Raw genomic sequence first — 19,853 nt, forward strand, 5'->3', positions numbered from 1 at the left:
TGAGTTCGGGAGAGACGCGAAAATTAGTGTTGTTCGTTCGAGAGTTGCCGGAGAAGAAGTGTTGGGTAAGCCGGACGGATATGCGCGTGTCGGTGTTGAAACGTTTAGGACGAGAGAGAACGTGTATGGAGCAAGCCACCGTTTTTATAGCTGCGGTGCAGCATGCTACCACTGTTTGTCCTGCTCTAGCTTTGTGTGCAGTCCCTGCCTAACTAGCCCGTTAAACATTTTCTGTCGGTAGTTCTAGGTGTGCGCACCAGATGGCGCTCTGGTCGCTACAGTCATGTGGCATTCAAGCAACCTTTTGACAACGCATGCGTCCGCTGTTCAATTACTGGAAATATCCGTCAAAATATCCGATTATATCCTACAATGGTTAATCCTTTTTTCGATACAACATGATCGAGCAAACCGGAAAGTCCAATTCGTTTGACAAAAAAAGCGCGTAGAGAAATCATGTAATGAGAACTCCGGACACATGCGCACCTGCTGCACCCACTGGATGAAATCGATTCCGATTGGCAAGCACTCGACTCCGGAAAATGAATCCTTTGTCCGACCACTAGTTTTAACATGTTCAGAGTATTTGATATGTTAATACTAATGGTGGGATGCGAACTGAACTTGGTGGTGGGACTAAGTGGGTGGCAAAGATAGGTGTGAAAGGAGGCAGCCAACAAACTGGAGAACGGTTGACACACTTTTTGCATGTCAACTTGATACTCTTCTGCGTCTTGTTTAAAGACGAAAATTGTGCTGGCAATTTAAATTGAAATATACAATAAATAGTAACATTTTACAAAAATGTCCTTTAACTTGTCATTTGTGGAAAATGAAAGATTTGACAAACTTGAAATGAACTTGAGGCAAGGTAGGTAATTTTTATCCGATGACATTGCTCGGAAAATGACAATGCAATAGCACATATTACTTTCATACATAAAGTGGAGTATCATGCATGATCTTGAAAAATGTTCATTTTTTCTTATTTAAGTTTCACCTATACCTATGCTTGTTTTATGGCACACAAATGGCCTCGTCACAACTGGCACATAATAAATACATGACTAAAGGCACCGTTTAAGGATCAATGCCGGCTTTCCCCGATTCCCTCAGCGTTAAGATCACCCGCAAATGAATACTGTACATAAAAAAGCCACCACCGGATCAGCTGATGCAATAGCGGAACATGTATGAGCAAGTGAGATGGCGGATCGCAGATGCTAATATAGGGCACACACATGAAATGCAGGACCATGAGAGGTAAATGTGGTAGTGGGGGAGGTAGTGAACTGTATTTATTTTTTTGGTCCTTTAATTTTTTTTCTTTGTCCACCAACACAATCGCACACCAGCGCGAGCTTTTTGGCAGCCATCTTGAACCCTCAAAAACCCTCGCTCGAAACGTCAACAACCGTCACAACTACTTACAAAAAGCATCGCCAGTGAGGGAAAATCGCACCGATTTGGAGCGTTAGCGAGCTCGCGAAAACTGGTTTTTGGTTTGCGGGAAGCCTCGCTCGAAACGTCAAAAACCGTCACAACTATTTTCGGTGTCCGTTCGAGGCCGCATAAAAAAACGCATAGCAAGAGAACTAGAACAAAAGTGCGAAAAAAAAAATTACGCGACGGGAAACACACAGCGTATTGCGATATTATTCTATAGAACCCGATCACAGTTGGTAATATTCCACCTTGTATGATTAACAAAACTGCCGTGCGAAGAAAATAATCATCTACATTGTACATACGATCTCAATGTAAGTAGAGTGCACGGTAAATACTCAACATCTGTATGTGGAAGAAAACAAGCTTACGGCATCCATATCGTTCGCGTCGTCCATTGCCGTTTCGTATGCGTCCTGCATGTCCGTCCAGTGTGTGTGTGCGGTTAAAACATGTTGAAGGATATTTCTAGGCAGAGCTGACTGTTCGAAGCGTTCTGATTGGATAAAACTTTTTTTTATGTGTAATGTAATTTTGTTATCTTAGCTGTGGTATTAATCTTTAATAAATAACACCAAATAAGAGGAGTATCTTCAGTGCCCAGGAAAAAAGCAACATTAAATGCTAAGTTTGTGCACCTCGCCATGCTCATCTGCTGAGAAAAACCTACGCAGTAAAGATGTGTGGTTGTTCAATAATCAATCAAAAATGTTGAGATCAAACGAACACAATGCTCACACCAGTTTGCATTTTGGAATATATGATTAGAAGGGTAGTTTAGTTGAAACAAGCTCATACGTGCACAGTTTGCCCTGACTGCACAGCAGCTAATTGAAGCGTACAACACTGACATAAAGCTACCGTTCCAAGGATATCCATTCTCAATGCCCTTCAGTAGTCGATTGCCGAGTGTCGAATGGATACAATTCACTGTTTAGTTTTGGTCAAATACAGGGTTCGATGAAAAACAAACTTTTTTGTCGAGAGGTTAGATGTTAGAAACATGTAAAATTTTATCCTGCACATGTTCAAACATGTTATAATGGGTGTTTGCTTGGTTTATTTTTCCTATTGGAAAATAGATTATTTCTTCCTTTCATAAGCAGCCGCGTATAGTGCAGGTTGTCACATGCATGTTTATAATAATGCGTGCTTGTTTTTCAGCTCTCACAGATTGTAACAGAAGCATTGTTCAGGGCATCACAAGCATCATGAGCGCTGAAGAAAGCACAGAACAGCAGACCGCTATTGCTGAGGTAGCAGAAGATCAGCAATCTGAGGATGTAAGTAATTCTATAAAAAAAAATGTCGTTGTTTGCAAAACATGACCACCCGTCTTTCACCACTTGGCAATACCTATTACAGACCCCTCAGGAGCAACAACAGTCGGTCAGTGAGCTGGAAAAGCAGGAAGAGGAAAAGATGAAGGCCAAGTACGGCTCAAACGTTGGTATGGGCGGTCCGCGCGGATTGGGCGGCCATTCTGCGTTTCTGCAGAAGCGTCTACAGAAAGGTCAAAAATATTTCGACTCCGGCGATTACCAGATGGCCAAACAAAAGGGCGGCGGTGTAAAGCAGGTGTTTGCGAACAAAGTTCCAACCGGTGAAGCGATACCGACTCCCGAAACGGTGCCGGTGCGAAAAACGTCCATCATTCAGACCTGCAACAAGTTTCAAAGTTAAAGTTTCAGCAATGTTTCCAGTGATCTTGTGCGAATGAGTGATCGTGGGTAGAACGTGGGGGAGCGGATGTTGTACGGTGAAGGGGAAGAGCTGCCGGTCAGTTGTGGATGGGTTGACGGAATGGAGCGTCACAAGGCTGAGTTTTGAGAAGAGATTTGGCTAGAAGAAAAAAATTGCTGTACATGAACGTACACAATGTCACAAGCGAATGCTCTATAACACACTACTACGTCCGTGGTGTTTCTTTTTCTATTGTAAGGAATTGTTGTAATTTCATTCTTTCCCGGTGTCTTGAGTTTTACCGCGATTCAAATTCTATCGGACCCGTTTGTATCTATCACCAGTGTTGAACGAAAGGAAAGCATCTTATTAGGACCGAACCGTCGTCAAACTTAATCTAGTGCAGCTAGTACCACTAAAAAAAAGTGCATTGATTTAATTACGGTCAAAATCTAAAAATCGATGATTGAAAGTTAAAAAACAAAAGTTCATATATGTTCTCCCTTAACTGTACGATTACGCTCCCCCGCCTTTGCTGCGTTATTGGTAAATATATCTTTAATAATTGGTAATGTACTTGTAATCCTCAGTGAATAGTTCACGGGAATGTTGAAGCAGAATAACATGTGCGACATACTGTTGTAGGATTGAGGACCGAATGTTAGCTGAAAGTTCTAACCCCGACGGTGTACGTATGCTATTAGGTGTAATGTGTGTTTAGGTAAGCTAGCGAGAGAGAGAGAGAGAGAGAGAGAGAGAACGTCGTGCCAGGATCCACCAATATACATCTCCGTCATACGCAATTCACCTCCCCACGAACCCGCCCCCCCCTTTCCCACTCTGTTTCCATCCTCAGAATAACACTTGGAGCTCCACATCATACTAGCTTTCTAAGTGCTACGCATAGGAAGCAACAATGTTCGATCAAAATGGATAAAATCAGCAACGATTATATGTTCATAGGCGTACGCATTTTTAACATAAATGCACGGGGTCGTTTTTGTAGGGAATGGATTGGATTGAAACACACTCACAAATAAAAAAAACTGATGGTAACAGGTATTTTGTTAAGCAATCTGACTTTATCGATGCATTGTTAATGGAGAAAAATACATAGATATGTTGGAGGTAATGTTCCATATTAAGTTTGTTAAAATGATTTTGTTGTTTCTATTGACAGCGTCTTTACAGCAGATTCTGTAATGGCGCTGGGTGCAGTCAGATGGATCTGAATGAACGATTATTTCTTCTACCTTTAGTCCAAACGAAATGTAATTCCTATGCATATGTGAATTGGTAACTTTGTCTTGGAGGAGATAAATGTGTTTACTTAATGTTTTGCTGTGGTTCTATTTTGTGATATCAATAGAAAAACCACACGTATTCGCATTCAATAAATAGCAGACGTTTTTATTAAATTTTGTAGAAAAATGCCGACATCTTACAAGACGCGTGGTCTCCTCCTACCAATCATTGTTGTTCGATAGTTCCGCAAACAGTTTGTCTTTGATCTTTTTCGACTCCCGTGGGTCCTCCTTGATATTACTCTCAATTGCTTTGGCCTGTCCGAGCATATACTCCAGCTCGTCGCACGTTAGATTAGGTCCACCAAGCTCGACGGCCCCAATGAACTGTTTCTTCAGCTGGCCCTCGTAGTACACGAAGATGGTCGGCACATTTCGTTCCGGATAGTTGGCAATGCACGTGGTGGCGATTGCACGTACAAACTTCGTCATCGGAAAAGCCGCGGCCAGCTGTGTCAAATGTTGGTTAATGAGCGCACAGAACGGGATACCACGGCTGTACAGGTGCAGCACAACGTAGATGCCTTCTCCCGCCTTCGTCACTTCCTCAACGTAGTCCTGGCCCGAAATTTCCCGCACCGTGCCGAATCGTGCCCTGCTGGCGGCCGCTTGCATTTCCGCGATGCGTTTCTGCCGATACTGCTGCAGTACCGCCTCGTCCTCCGAGTCCTCCAACTCATCTAGCTCATCGAGATCGAGCTTCGACAAGTCTTTTCCATTCTGCTTCTCCGCGATGGTGCTTTCGATCATGCCAATGATTTCATCTTCGGTGATTTCTTTCTCCTTGGGCTTCTGCGGTATGATGCCCTTTGCTCGCAAGATATCATTCCACTCGGTATCTTCGTTAGGATCCTACAAGTAAACCAACAGATGCAGCAAATGAGGTCAATGATCATCCAATGCACGTAGCCCCTTAACTTTACTACCATAAATGGTCAGGAGTTTAGTACACTTGCCTGCATTGTGAGATGGGAAAAGTGAGCAAATATACGCTGCTACGAGGGAAAGTCCTTTAGGTTTGATGAGCAGCTGTTTCCCCTCTTGCTACGACGGTACGATTTTACACTTGTAGAAATAAAGGTATATTTTAGTGGACTCTTTTCTCTACGAGAACGCAACGATGCATGCGGCCTGCACACGATATTATGAGTCAACCAACGTGATTTTGACGTGAGGTTATTTATCTTTTTTTAATGTCGGCGAACTTACATCGATTCTTGTTGCTTGCTCTAAGCAATTATTTGATTCACAAAACATGAAATAATCATACAGAAATCAAATGCTTAACAATACGGATGCCAGTAATCGATTTAGATATCCGATAAAGGGGAAAAAATGTCTGTTATTTCCAATGTTTGTCATCCACGCGATCACAATGTTGCATTTCCGTATGAATCAGACGTGTATTTGTATGTGTGAGAGGGGGTGGGTAGATTTTATAGCAAAGAAACGTCATAGCCTGCTTTAGCCATTTAACAACCAAATGTTTGTTTTGATCGTAGTTTTGAATCGCGATAGATTGCTCCCAAATATCTATTATGAACTAACATAGTACAATGAGAGTTTACAGTTAAGGGAACGAAAGTACAAACTAATCGTCTGTTTACTTTGCCGTTTGTGATTGCCAGTGCAGTCAGTTGATCGTTTTACAGGAAAGGACGGGCGCGCACCACCTGCGTATTACCAGCGCGATGACTCTCGACGCAAACGATAAGCTATTAGAATCAGTCCTGCAAGAGTACAAAATTTTAGCGGAATAGTTAGTATTCTCTCTACTGTTGTTACATTGACAGTGTTCAGGTAATCTCAATTCCGCTTTTCCCATTCCAGTGAACGACTGCAGAGTGAAGATCTTGGTGGTATTTACGTAACTCCATCGTACGAAAATCCCTTCCGTAAGTAGTGACAACTTCCGCCTGTAGCTTTACAAATCGTCGCAGCACTAGACGTTGATTTTTGATTATATATATTCGAACACTATATTTCCAGTTTGGTTTGGCGTAATTTTTGTACGAAGTGGAATGTACAAAAACGGCGTGTTTCGTTTCACAATATCCCTTCCCAACCGATTTCCCAATGATAGTACAGTTCCGGTAAGTAGCACAAACACGAAACCATGCTAAACAGCATTAGACCACTTGCTGTTCCTTCAAAACTTGTAGGTGGTAGCTTTCCAAAGTGATGTGTTCCATCCAATGGTCAATCCCAGCGATGGAGTGCTCAACCTATCGGACGCATTTCCCAAGTGGCAATCAGGGGACAGTCATATATGGCAAATGCTGAAGTTTGTACAGTTTATCTTACAAAATCTCGATGATCATACGATACCGTCGGAGCACGTGGTTAACAACGAGGCATACCAATTGCTGATGGAGAATCGTGCCGAATTTCTGCTGCGTGTAGAGCAATGCGTAGACGATAGCCAACGGAAGCTGTACGACCTGCCAGCACAGCCGGATCGGTTCTACATTTGCTTCGATCGGTTCAACCCCGACGTCCATGGGCCGGTGCTGCAGTCGATGAAAGAAGACAAACCAACCGAGGTGACGACACCTCCTTCCTCTGGTCTGTCTTGGGTACGGAAGGGTTTTTATCAACCGCTCAGCAAATAATCCTAACCCGTCGGCACAACGCAACCGTCGGCAGGTCAGACCAGCGTGCAAATTCGAAGAAAGCGTAGTTAAATAATTTTATTGTTTTATTCCAACGTTTAATACACTCGGCGAGTCACAGAAAAGTTTGGTAAACTACTTACTAATACTTGTGAATGCTGCAATGAACGTGCTAATAAAATGCGTAACGCACTACGAAGATTTTAACATAACCCTAACGCTCGGCAATGATTGATGTGCTACGATATATTTTACGCAACCGTATGCGCCTTTACGTTCGACTGTACTTGCCGAGATGCAATCGTTTGGCGCGTCGGTTAGCGATAGTGCGTCTTATCATATCGATGATCGCCACTCCAAGGACGGAGAAGAACAAAATTGCAGCACCGACGGCTACGTTACGGAATCCTGGATACGCCTGTCCAAAGTCTAGCTCGCTGATATGGATGTGAATGTTTTCTGGTTTCGCTACAATTCCCTTTGCCGGCTGCTGGCCTTTATCGACGATACTGTTACCTTCATTGAGAGCGGGCAGAAGCGGCGATAGTACCGGTGGCTGCGTATCGTACAAGTTCACGGGCAGTGCATACTCTACATGCGTCTCGGTTAGCTTGGTTTCAATCATCTAAAGAAATGAATTAATTGAATATTTTTTAGTTTTCGTCCTAATTCGCGTTAATTGTGGAATATTCAGCAATCATACCGCAGCTTCTATCGACGATAGTGATTTCGACCACCCGTAACCCTCCTCATCGGTGTACACGGTAACCAATTTGGCGCGGAATTCACGATAGTCCCGGCCTTCGGATCCAATGACAGTGACATTGATAGTGGAGTAAGGACTCATGTAACGGATAGCGTTGATAGTCTGCAGCGAAAGTATTAATCATAAGCTCCAATTATTATTTCTAGATCACATGCAATCAACAACTTTTCGTACAATCTATTTAACATGTAGTATGGTGAGCGTATGAGTTTTACCCCCATTTGTAACATCGTTTCCCTGTATGAATATGACTATTGGTTCGATTGTACAACCAGAGTAAATATTCGATATTATCAATTCTATAACGGTATGCCAGACTGTAGTAAAACGTTCAGCTTTTTACTACCTTTGCTGGTACATCCCTCGTAGATAAGGAGATAAACAGACGAAGAAACATATGACGAACATACACATGTACATTATCAGCCATGTTTTTAACCTACCTTAAAAATTCTGCTGTAGTAAGTTTCGCCCGCGACTAGCTTGTAGGATTCCGTTTTACCGCGGTACACCGACAGCGGAATGCCGTGTGTAACGGTTGCCGGTAGGACGTACTCGATGCGTGTATCCGCCAGATAAGAAATATCCTGATCAACGTACTTGTAGGCGGGTTCTCGATTCTTCAACGTTCCATAGGCCAGAATCGGTGCACCGAGGTGGGTAGAGTTTCGCCACTTTTTGTACACCAGATCGCGCAGCTCATATCGTTCGGGGAATTTCTCCGCCAGCAGCAGAATTGACCCTTCCTGTGGAAGAAGAAAAAAAGAACGACATGATCGGTTGGTACATAATGCTTCGAGATATCGGCTCTTTCACAACACTCACCACGGCACCGTTATCAGTAGTGCAGGATTTGGTCGTTACGTCATAGCTGCAGTACTCGGCGAAATCTTCGTCACCAGCGCCCTTGCCCAAGTAGCGACTGGACAATCCTAACTCGGCTAGATTTCCAAAGTTTCCGACTGGTATCCACAGCAACACTTCCGTAGTTTCATTGCCACACAAGTTCTCGACTGTACGGTCGCTATACTCATTGCTGAGCGATTTCACGCCGATGCTGAGCAGGGATGAGTTGGTTCCACAAATTTCGCCTAGTAAGGACTGGAGAACCCACCGGTAGGGATGTACGAAATTATGTTTTGAGACAAACACTGCATGCTTACCTTAACGTTGACCTCTAGTCTGCTATTGATCAAGAATCGACTGTTCTCATTGGAGGACGTTGCAAAACCGACGACACAGAGAAGCACCGTAGCGGTCAGCGGGTACAGAGCGTTACCTAAAGCCATCGTGAGTGCGGACGGATAGATTTCAACGGAGCCGCTCGCGTTCCGTGTATCGCAATGAACGGATTCTCCGGACTGACTGACTGACTGAGTTCGGCTTCGCGAATCGATACGCGTACTACATAGAAACAAATACACCCCACCGTGAAATAAAACCACCCTCTGCTGTAGCTTTAATTCGTGTACGATGGGCAGGTGATAAATGGCGCAACGTTATCTATTCGCCGCGCACGAACGGATCTGGCAAACTTTCTTACGACAAACCGAAAAAATCCGCAGCAAATGATATTGACCTACCGGAGGCGTTATCGTCAAATGACGAACGATTAATCCTAGGGCACTGATAACTCGATACCAGTGCTTCACCAGCACACACAGCGTAATGGTACGGAATGTACACGAGTCAGAATCCCCGAACCGATCAACGAAGAGCTGCAAGGGCTGAGTCTGCTGTGATTTATTTTCGTGCCTTCGTAGGAAAGTTATGTTTTCTTGGTGCCATTAATCGAGTTAGAACGCAGGAACATCACCTGTCGCGCCCTTTCTCAGTGTCACTGTCTGAAGTGCCCATACGACGCCCTCCTTTTCAGAAGCTCCGTACTGATAAATGTTGCGAAATCCAATCAGAATGTCCACTTGAAATCTTATGCCACCAATCGTGTCGAATGTGTGCCGTACGCCAGTTTTTAAGGATTAGCGCCGCGAGTGCTCCAGCCACTTGATTGATGTACCAATTCTTTACAATTGTTCTGCTACCCACCCGAGAGGTGGCGTCCACTAGACAGCTTCTAAGATTGGCAAAACTTGATCGTTTACTGTGATGCAATGCTGCTTACACGTAGAAGCAAAGCAACACCCAACCAGTAAATCACACAGAAATTTGAAATGGAAATCCATTGCAGCATTTTTCCATGTCGTTTATTGAAACACTTCTGCGGCGTTGGACGTTCCAACGATCCCGGAATGCTTTATGAGCATCTTCGGGGTTTTTTTTAAAACTAAGCCCATTGGCCGGCGGCTAGCTTATCAGCCTTCACGTGAAGCGCAGCGGGAACGAGATCAGTAATACAATTATCACCCTTGACGATTGCCGGGTGACGGTGATGAGTTATAAAACTGGTGGGTCAATACTGTCCGAAACCCCGCGCCAATTTAATCAGCCGTCGGAACTAAGTGACGTACAATCGATAAGCACGCGGCCGGCCAGCAAGCAAATGTGGCAGGCGGCAACAATTATGAGGCTGACTGGCAACGCACTTCCTCCCGGGCGGCGGTAGGAAAGGTATAATTCGGCTATTGAGTCTTCCTCGTGAACAAATCTTGCCGCAACTTCTTTTCATCGAGTAAGCAACACGAGAGATAACCAGTTTAAAGCAACCACACATGTCTACGGGGTGTTTTTACCCCCCCCCCCTCAAAGAAGCAAGACCTGATAATGGAAGCATGCATTCAGCCAAAAATAATGTTTCGCGTCACACGTTTCGCTACATGCGGGAGTATCTGCAGCAACCAGACATACAGATGATTGATGATCTCGTGTGACTATGAGCACGGTGCCTATGTCCCTACTGGTTCCGATTAAGGGACCATGCTTGTATGTTATGGGAATTTGATCAAAATATAGCTTTGCGCCGTTCCACCATGTCTATTCCAGCAGTAACAAGAAATTAATTAGTTTTCTATTTGCCGTAAACGACCCACGGGGACATGCCTCCGGCGGCCCTATACAGGCTTTGGAGATTTTATTCAATACCACGCAGCCGAATAGTTTAGCCCTTGCGCTACGGAGGGACGGTACAATTCTAGTTTTGAAACCACAACGGGTATGTTGTTAAGTTGTATGAGTTGACGACTGTGCCACGGGATCGTCCCCAAATTTACTCTACTCTAGTAAAAACGGTCGCCGAATTTATAGCTCCAACAGCCGGTTTAACTGACCGTGTCTTGTCCAATCAATCATTGGCGTATAATCATATAATATCAATATTGATTTTTTCTTCTCATTTTTGGTTTGTTAAAACATCAATTATTCTTGTAGTACACTATTTTAATCACACAATTGAATTTTAAAAATATTGTAAAAACAAAGCGCTACAGTGACGGTTAGTGCAAGCTTCAGTTGATAGCCCAGATGAAAAAAAATTGCACACGCAACCCTTTTGATTACGGTTCTTAAAATGCCTATATAGGCTAGGTACTTGGGGACGTAATCGCTATTATTATCCGCTGTCATATTTATAACCAAAACTACACCTTTACTTTTATAACGACTTACCCGGGTACCCTGAATAAAAAGCGTATATCTTTGTCTACAATTGTCGTTAGTCAATATGCCTTTTACTACATGCTAACTAATTTTTAATTTATTTCAATTTGTATCCCTTACATAACTACCTGCCCGAGTACACTACAGATATTCTCCGAAATACGCTTGTTAATAAATATTAACGATCGATTCGATCATGCAGCCTGGTTTCCAATGTTTATCGGTAGAGGACGCCACCGAAAGGATGCGTTCGCAGCGATTTGGTTTTATCGCCCGAAATATCCAAAATAAAATAAAATATATAGACAGCTTAAAAACGTTTGTTTTTATTATTATTGTAGTAAGCAGACGTGCCGACCCCTGGCCTTGCCGTGGCAGTTGCGCTGTCGGTCTAGTGATGGGTCAATCTGATTCAAATTCCTGAATCTGAATGAATCTTTGGAATGATTCTAAAGACGTCTGTTCTTACTGAAGGTTTTATTACAACAGCTTTAGTTAATATATCCGCATGCTGTTCAGCAGTACTTATCGGTTCAATCTTAACATTACCAGCAGCAACATGGTCTTTAATGAAATGATGTTTAATATCCAAGTGCTTTATCCTTTTGGAATCAGCATTCTTAACCAGATCAATACAGCCACGGTTGTCTTCGTATATAATAACTGGATCCGATGGTGTTTTGCATTGCAAATCTTCCAAAATACCAGTCAACCAGATTCCTTCGGAAACAGCAGCACTTAGCGTTACATATTGAGACTCACTAGATGACTGAGGAGACTGTCGACTGCTTCCGGCTTGCCCAAGATACTGTTGAACCATATACCTTAAACAAGAAACCAGTTACGGACTTGCGATCTTCTTCATCAGACGCCCAGTCAGCATCGACATATCCTTCGAGTGGTCTACTTCCTGGATTTTTCTTATATTGAAGTCCTATAGTAGCGGTTCCTTTTGTTAGCAGAATCGCAATGAAGTAACGCAGCACACTTGAGGGGTAGAGTTCAGAACGCAGAGAGAGAGTTTATTCAACCTAGCAACATACTTTATACCCTACCTCCTGTCACTTAACACTATATTCATGCCAGGTAGCATCACGCCTGACAGTGGTAAACCATTATTCCACACCTTTAAGGTATCTCATGATACGCTTAAGAGTTTGCCAATGGTCTTCCGTTGGTGATTGTTGAAATCGTTCCATGTAAGGTCGCACACATAGCATTTGATACATCAAACTGCCTAGCGACTCTTGATATGGCTGTGCAGTATGATTTTCTTTTCAACTCAACTGAAGTCCTTTCTCCATCGGGGTCTTCGCTGGATTACATTCCGACATTCCAAATTTTTCTAAAAATTTGTTTGCAGCTGCCTCCTGTGACAGCTTCAGTTCGCCACGATTACGGTTGTACTCCACCCACTTAGTTTTTAGCGGTTTCACACCGGCTGGACACACCGTCAGCTTCCACACATCGTTGACCTTCATGGAGTTTAGTTCGTCTTGTACCGCTTGGTACCATCGGTCACGATCCTCACGAGCATTAATGTTGTTATACATTTCTGGAACGTCTGAAGAGAACGGAGGGCCAACAGCACAAGCACTAAATCCGGTTATATAGTCAAGGAACTTACCGGGAAATCGGCACACCCGTTCGCTGCGCCTCCTAGACTGTTTGCCACTAGGACCGGAAGACAAGTCCAGATCTAGATGCGAAGGGAGCGCAGTATCGTCTGCTTCCGCTGCATCTTCATCATCATTATACGATTGGACACCATCGCAGTCAAGTGATTCAGTCGAAGAGTTCTCCCCATATTGTTCATCAGGATCTTCTTCTTCTTCCGGATGTACATTAACAGCATCCTCGATCACTTCTTCCTCGATTACTTCTTCCCCCTCTTGCTCGTAGGTGAGCGGTACAATTAATTTTCCGTTATTTTCTGCATCATTCGTCCATGGAAAATATGTTTCGTTAAACTTCACAATCAAGAGCAATAAAGATTTGTTTGGAATCCTTGTCCCATAGCTGATAGCCGTTTGGTGCGTATCGGACCATGAATAACAGTCGACTTTTTGCATCAAGCTTCATTTTTTGTTAATTCGGTACTCATACAAATGCTTGACATCGACACGAGTCTTTTCCAGACGTGGTTTTTTTTCCATACCATAGTTCAGCAAGCTTAACGTTCTTTGATATCGCAGACGTTGAACTTCGATTTGAGATGAACACAGCTGCTAGCACAGCTTCACTCCATAATGACTTGGGCGCATTCGATCCAATCAACATAGTACGTATATTTTCGATAAGAGTTCGGTTGAACCGTTCTACGACCCTGTTCTGTTGCGGTGAGTAGGCTACTGTTAGCTCCACCTGAATTCCCATCGCCTTGTAGTACTTCTGTTGATTATTCGAAAAATACTCACGTCCCTGGTCTACAGTGAGTTTTGAAATTTTCGTACCAAACATCGCAGTCGCCATTGCTGAAAACTCTGAATTTTTCAAAGACCTCTGATTTCTTTCGAAGCAAATACACCAAAGCAAAATGGGACTGATCGTCTATGAACGAGACGAAGTAGCGATGACTTTCCCACGATTGTGTGTCGATCGGTCCACATACGTCAGAGTGGATACGCTCCAACGGACGGGTTGCTCTGTCTCTGGCACCATTGAACGGCTCCCGACAGTGTCTACCTGTTATGAACTGCTTATATTTTATTTAAACACTTAGAACGTACATAAAAAATTTTATGTTTGTAACTTTTACTACTTTATTACACGTATTACAACATATAAAATAAATAATAAAACACAATAAACAAACGATTAACACTTTAAAATAACAAGTGCGGTGGCCGCGCACCAGCCGCACCGAGCGCTCCTGCCGAGAGGTCCTGCTCGATCGGCTCGCAAACACACTCTAATTGTGCGCTCGGCACACACTAAGCCTTGCGCTGCTTAGTGTGTGCGACAGTGTGCGTGTACACTGTCGTCCTCCTGGACGTTGACCGGTGGCAGCGCAACTGCCACGGCTAGTCCAGGGGTCGGCACGGCTGCCCACAACACTACCCAAGACACACACGTCACAGAACCTGAGCTTTTCCGGTTTGAAGCTCACGCCCAGGGCAAGGTCTTAACATATCATAGTAGACATGGCTGCTAGTAGACATAGTAGACTGATGTGACCGAAACGACGGTGCCAAAGATCAGCGTAGTCCACTTCAGCCATACTTGCATTAGCCCGTTCAATTTTCAATTCAATAGCATATAGATTTCCTCGCTGTTTTCCTTACTTACCTACTTATCCGGTGCTACAACCGCTTTGCGATCTTGGCCTGCCTCAGAAGTGTCCGAAACCGCTCATGGTCTCGCGCCTTTGTCTGCCAATCCGTTATCCCGGCCTTAATGGCGGACGCCTCCACGCCATCTTGCCACCTCAATTTGGGCCTATCACTCCTCCTCTGTGCTTGCGGATGGCCTAAAAAGACTTTACGCGCTGGGTCGTCCGTATCCATGCGTACAACATGGCCAGCCCACCGGAGCCTGACGAGCTTGATACGCTGCACGACAGTAAGGTCGCCGTACATCTCGTATAGCTCGTCATTATAGCGGCTCGTCCATTCCACACATACGGGGCCAAGTATCCTTCTGAGCATGTTCTTCTCGAACGCGGCTAAGAGGGTTTCTTCAGATTTGGACAGTTTCCATGTCTCAGAGGAGTATGTGAGTACCGGAACTATATAGGTACTATATAGTCCCAGTTTCGTCCGTCGCGACAGGTTCGTTTAGGGCAAACTGATTTTTCAGGCTGTAGAATGACCGGTTGGCAGCCAGCATCCTTGCGCGCAACTCAGCTTCCATGCTATTGTCGTTGCTGACCTTTGACCCAAGATAGGTGAATTGTGGGACAACTTCAAAAGTGCGTTCACCTATCCGCACGTCACGCCTACGTAGATTCTGATTATTTATTGGTAGGATGTTGCCACCATCAGTTTGGTCTTTGCCTCGTTTTTCTGCAATACGAGGCTCTCTGCCGCTCGATCCCTTGGTAGGCTTCTGCTACATAGAAGAACCGCAGACCAATGATGTCTATATCATCAGCGTATGCCAGGATCTGGGGTGACTTATAGAATATGGTTCCGATGGTCTCCACCCTCGAGTCACGGATGGCCCTCTCTAGCGCCAGGTTGAATAGGAGACAAGCAAGCCCGTTCCCCTGACGCAGATCCTTGGTGGTAGCAAAAGGTCCTGAGAGTTTTCCATCCACCCTCACTTGGCAAGTGACGTTGGTCATAGACATTCTAACTAGCCTCATCAGTTTGGCCGGGATTCCAAAAGAGCTCATAGCGTCGTACAGTTTTACCCTGGCTATGCTATCATATGCAGCTTTGAAGTCTATGAAGAGATGGTATGTGTCGTGTCTGTATTCAGCCATCTTCTCCAAGATCTGCCGCATGGTGAAGATCTGATCAGTGGTAGATTTTCCGTTTCGGAATCCTCTTTGATAGTTTCCGTCTATCTCTTCGACGTGCGGGACAAGGCGATCCTGAAGGATCAGGGAGAATATTTTATAGGCAGTATTCAACACCGTAATAACCCTGTAGTTGTTGCAGTCCAACCTGTCTCCCTATCTTGTATATGGGGTAGATGATGCCGAGATTCCAATCACGAGGCATCGATTCGCTATCTCATACCTCAATAACATTTTGATGAATCTCGTTTTCTAGTCGTGCACCTCCATTCTTGACCAGTTCAGTAATTCAGTAATTGAGTAATTCATCAAAGTACTGAGCCCACCGCGAGAGGACCTCTGGCTGGTTACTGACCAGATCTCCATCCTTGTTGCGACAGCAGGTAACCTTCGGTGACCTGCTATCCCTAGGTAAAACTTTCGTGTCGGTCCGTACGCCTCTCTGGTTTACTCTAACAAAGCATGCTTCTTGGAGCGGTGAACTCGTTTCTCTTCGCGTCTGAGCCGTGAGTATTCCTCTGCGCATACCCGCGTTCTATGCCGTTGCTGCATTGCTCGGTATGCAGTATTCTTACGTTCGGTCACTTGTCTGCAATCATCGTCGAACCAGCCAGATTTGGTGTTGCCACGACGTGGTGGGAGTATATTTCTTTACTGTTTTTTTTTTTTGTTTTTAGAGCGTTCCACCTCTCGCTCGTAGTTTCATAACTGTTTTCTGGTAGTAGAGAGTCGTCTAAAGCGGCTTTGAATTCCTCTCTAATGTCTCTTAGAGAGTCCGTGTTGAGCCGAGGCTGCGTGTTTTCTCCGCCCCCATTGGCGCGGGGGCGGGCGATTCTACAACGTATCACTAAGCCAACCAAGTAATGATCGGAATCGATATTGGCTCCTCGATATGTTCTGACATTTAACAGGCTCGACTGTCGTCGGCGGCTTATTAACACGTGGTCGATCTGGTTGAAGAATTCTCCACGCAAGTGCGCCCATGTAATCTTGTGGATTTTCTTGCGCGGAAATTTGGTACTTCGTACAACCAGATTGTTCGCTGCGGCAAATTGGACCAATCTACTACCATTATCGTTACTGTGCTCATGCAGACTGTGACAGCCAGTGTATTGGCGGTACATTGGCTCCCTACCGACTTTTGCGTTGAAGTCCCCCAGGATGATTTTGAGGTCATTTTGAGGACCGAGCACGCAGTGGCGGTCGTGGCAGCTGTAATATATGTCGTAGCAATGCTTACCACGCCTGTTCTGCACACCGTTCCCTAGCCACCGAATCTCTTGTAGAGCTACGAGGTCCATGCTCAGTGTGGCTAGGGCACCATCAAGTTTTTTCAAGGCTCCGGCTTCGCTTAGAGTGCGTACGTTCCATGAGCCCATTTTAAGAGTAGTCCTGGGGCATTGCGTAGGGACGGTATCGTTGGTTCCGTTTCGATGATTCCTGGTGCTTTCCGTAGTCTATAAATCGATGGGACTGGGTGACTGTCCCCGCGCCCACGTGACCGTTTTGTTTAGCGTCGGGACCCCCCCCCACCCGACGTTCAGGCACCCAGTTTCCCGGAATACCCACCCCCCTCCTGGTTTGCCATATGCCAGCATCCGCCCAAGGGGTTGGGTCAAGCCCGTGTACCCAAGCTTGGATATGTGGTGGCACACGTTACCACTCTGCGCGACGAGGACGTGTCGGAATAGGAGTTGGATGGGAGAGCCTGTATTATCCATCGAGGGGCTTCGGATTCCATCCCATTGCAGAGCTATGGGAAAGTGCTGTTTCCAGTTGCAATTATTTTGCCATTGATTTTAATTATCACATTCGTTTTTGAAATATTACCTACACGCCAGCCTTCGTTTGCTTTTTCACAGACATGAGGTTTTCTCTTAAAGTCGGCACATACAGAACGTTTTCTGCGCTCATCAGAACGCCAGTGTTGCTCATTCCGTTTATAACGCCGCTTTTTTGGCCACGAGAGATTCTCCATTCTTCGCTACATCAATGGAAACTGTTTCAATGACTGTCTCAAGTTGTTCACCAAAAAAAACCAACGAAAACTTTTTCGAATTTACTATGTGGTCACTAGCTCCTGAATCCAGCAGGAATTGAAGCTGATCACCGGTTTGTATTCTACGTCCGATTACATCCGCCATGAACACAACTTGTCTTGATTCACTGGCAATGTTGGCTTTCGTTTCAATTCGGCAGTTCTTTTTCATATACTCTTTCGTTCCACAGTTATGACATTTTCCGTTGAATTTTTCAAAACCGTTCCTATTTCGATTTTTTTCCCAGCGAATGCAGTAAGCTTCTCCTCAGAATTTTCGATTCTATCCAAGCACTTGCATTCGTCGCCTAGCAACCGCGTCTTCATTAACACTTTAAGCGCCGTGTCATATAAATTCGCATGACGGTTTTGGTCACCGTTCGGCTTTGCATCTGCCGCTCACTGATTCTCTTGAGAACGAATGAGGTAGGAAAGGGAGAACGAGAACGACATGTGCTACGCCGCTTATCGCAATGAAACAAAAGAGTGATAACAGTTTCACGAGAAATTATCGCTCTCATTGCTCTCTTGCCATGCGCGCTACGTGCTCACTCAAAAACTGTGACGTCAGGCCTGCGGTCAAAGTGTTAACTCATACGTTAATTGTGATGCAGGTTTCTAATGCCGGTTTTGTAATACCGTCATCAGGGGATCGTAGGACTCCGGAAGCGTTAAACTCAAAACCAAACAGACGTCACTTTCTTCAAGTTTTGATCCGGCCATTCGAAGCTGCCGAACCAGATCCTCAAATTGCTAAAGGTGGGCGCGCAACGATGTCCCTTCCTTCAACTTCAGACGAGCGATCTGGTTCCTTAAGACCATTTGCCTTCCCGAGGATTTCTTGGCGAATGTATTCTTCAGTGCTTCCCACATTTTCTTCGTTGTGGATTTTTCTCGAATACATCTCAAGTTTCCTTTAAAAATGAAGCTCACCAGTAGAGACATTGCCTTCGCGTCCATTTCCTCGAACTTGGCCACTTCACTGGTCACTGAAGGAACGTCAAAAACACTTCGACCCGAAACTTCCACGTGTCGTAGCCTGTTCCGGAAAACTGCGGTATTCCGTGAACCGCCACTTCGTTGTGCTTGTCGCCCATAACCTAAAGACGTCTGTTCTTACTGAAGGTTTTATTACAACTAACTAATCCGTTATGCGTTCATAGACTACTGTGATCTACATATAAGTTTGACAATTACACGATTGCTAGATTACAACAGATTATATGAATCTGAATCTCGATTGGAAAGATTCATGAATTTCAAAAGATTCATGTATCTCAAAAGATCTCCATTTTAGCATATCTACTATACAGAACTTACAGAGCTGATAGTGTGTATTATAAACACTATCAGCTCTATTGTAACACACTTCGGAAAGCCAAATCACACAATTGCAACATATTTATTATACAGGGTTTCGAATCATATAAGGGAATAGCTCAACCACTTAGGGGAATGTTGCAAATCGGTAGGGGAATATTGCATGCAAGCTGTGGATGTTTGCAATCACTAAGGGGAGTGTTGTTATCGATAAGGGGAATTTTGCAAGCGTACTGTGGAGCTGTCGTCAGACGGTGGGTGCCGGTGTAAAAAGCTTCGAATTGATACCGATGATGAGTTTTAAAAAGAAATTATAGCGAATTTTATAGCATCGCTTATAGCAATTTTGCTTCAGGCCTTAGATTTAAGTCACTAAATTCGTTATTTAATTTGATTCCAATTAAAAATTATAATTTTGTGCCTTTTAAAATAGTTTTTATTTATTAGTTTGTAGCGACCAGAGCGCCATCTGGTGCGCACATATAGAACTACCGACATAAAATGTTTAACGGGCTAGTTAGGCAGGGACTGCGCATAAAGCTAGAGCAGGACAAACAGTGGTAGCATGCTGCACCGCTGCTATAAAAACGGTGGCTTGCTCCATACACGCTCTCTCTCGTCCTAAACGTTTCCACATCGACACGCGCATATCCGTCCGGCTTACCCAACA

General features: G+C 44.4%; 4 protein-coding genes across 7 annotated transcripts; 2 read left to right on the top strand and 2 right to left on the bottom strand.

Annotated features, from left to right (window-relative positions):
• Nucleotides 1-1,536: 1,536 nt before the first annotated feature.
• LOC120900675 (alpha-endosulfine) lies at nt 1,537-4,209 on the top strand. 3 transcript variants are annotated; one of them, XM_040307994.1, is made up of 3 exons: nt 1,537-1,760; nt 2,611-2,729; nt 2,812-4,209. In XM_040307994.1, exons 2-3 carry the CDS (start codon nt 2,658-2,660, stop codon nt 3,127-3,129), a joined length of 390 nt encoding a protein of 129 aa, XP_040163928.1. In that variant the 5' UTR covers nt 1,537-1,760; nt 2,611-2,657; the 3' UTR covers nt 3,130-4,209. The 3 variants fall into 3 exon arrangements, with proteins under 3 accessions (XP_040163928.1, XP_040163927.1, XP_040163929.1); XM_040307993.1 differs by lacking the exon at nt 1,537-1,760 and adding an exon at nt 1,848-1,969; XM_040307995.1 differs by lacking the exon at nt 1,537-1,760 and adding an exon at nt 2,313-2,433.
• Nucleotides 4,210-4,518: 309 nt separating this feature from the next.
• On the bottom strand, nt 4,519-5,785 carry LOC120900673 (viral IAP-associated factor homolog). The gene is made up of 2 exons (XM_040307991.1): nt 5,390-5,785; nt 4,519-5,285 (listed from the first exon to the last, which is right to left on the bottom strand). Exons 1-2 carry the CDS (start codon nt 5,393-5,395, stop codon nt 4,593-4,595), a joined length of 699 nt encoding a protein of 232 aa, XP_040163925.1. The 5' UTR covers nt 5,396-5,785; the 3' UTR covers nt 4,519-4,592.
• A 112-nt stretch (nt 5,786-5,897) lies between these two features.
• On the top strand, nt 5,898-7,257 carry LOC120900674 (protein crossbronx homolog). Its single transcript, XM_040307992.1, has 4 exons — nt 5,898-6,192; nt 6,264-6,328; nt 6,423-6,526; nt 6,596-7,257. Exons 1-4 carry the CDS (start codon nt 6,125-6,127, stop codon nt 7,043-7,045), a joined length of 687 nt encoding a protein of 228 aa, XP_040163926.1. The 5' UTR covers nt 5,898-6,124; the 3' UTR covers nt 7,046-7,257.
• LOC120900672 lies at nt 7,114-9,923 on the bottom strand. Of its 2 annotated transcripts, XM_040307990.1 has the most exons (6): nt 9,395-9,923; nt 8,975-9,215; nt 8,637-8,912; nt 8,255-8,557; nt 7,749-7,913; nt 7,114-7,670 (listed from the first exon to the last, which is right to left on the bottom strand). In XM_040307990.1, the coding sequence occupies exons 2-6, from the start codon at nt 9,098-9,100 to the stop codon at nt 7,317-7,319; spliced, it is 1,224 nt and encodes a 407-aa protein (XP_040163924.1). In that variant the 5' UTR covers nt 9,101-9,215; nt 9,395-9,923; the 3' UTR covers nt 7,114-7,316. The 2 variants fall into 2 exon arrangements, with proteins under 2 accessions (XP_040163924.1, XP_040163923.1); XM_040307989.1 differs by having other exon boundaries at nt 8,975-9,923.
• Nucleotides 9,924-19,853: the final 9,930 nt, after the last annotated feature.

This window comes from Anopheles arabiensis, chromosome 3 (assembly GCF_016920715.1).
Source record: "Anopheles arabiensis isolate DONGOLA chromosome 3, AaraD3, whole genome shotgun sequence".
NCBI classification, from domain to species: Eukaryota; Metazoa; Arthropoda; class Insecta; order Diptera; family Culicidae; genus Anopheles; species Anopheles arabiensis.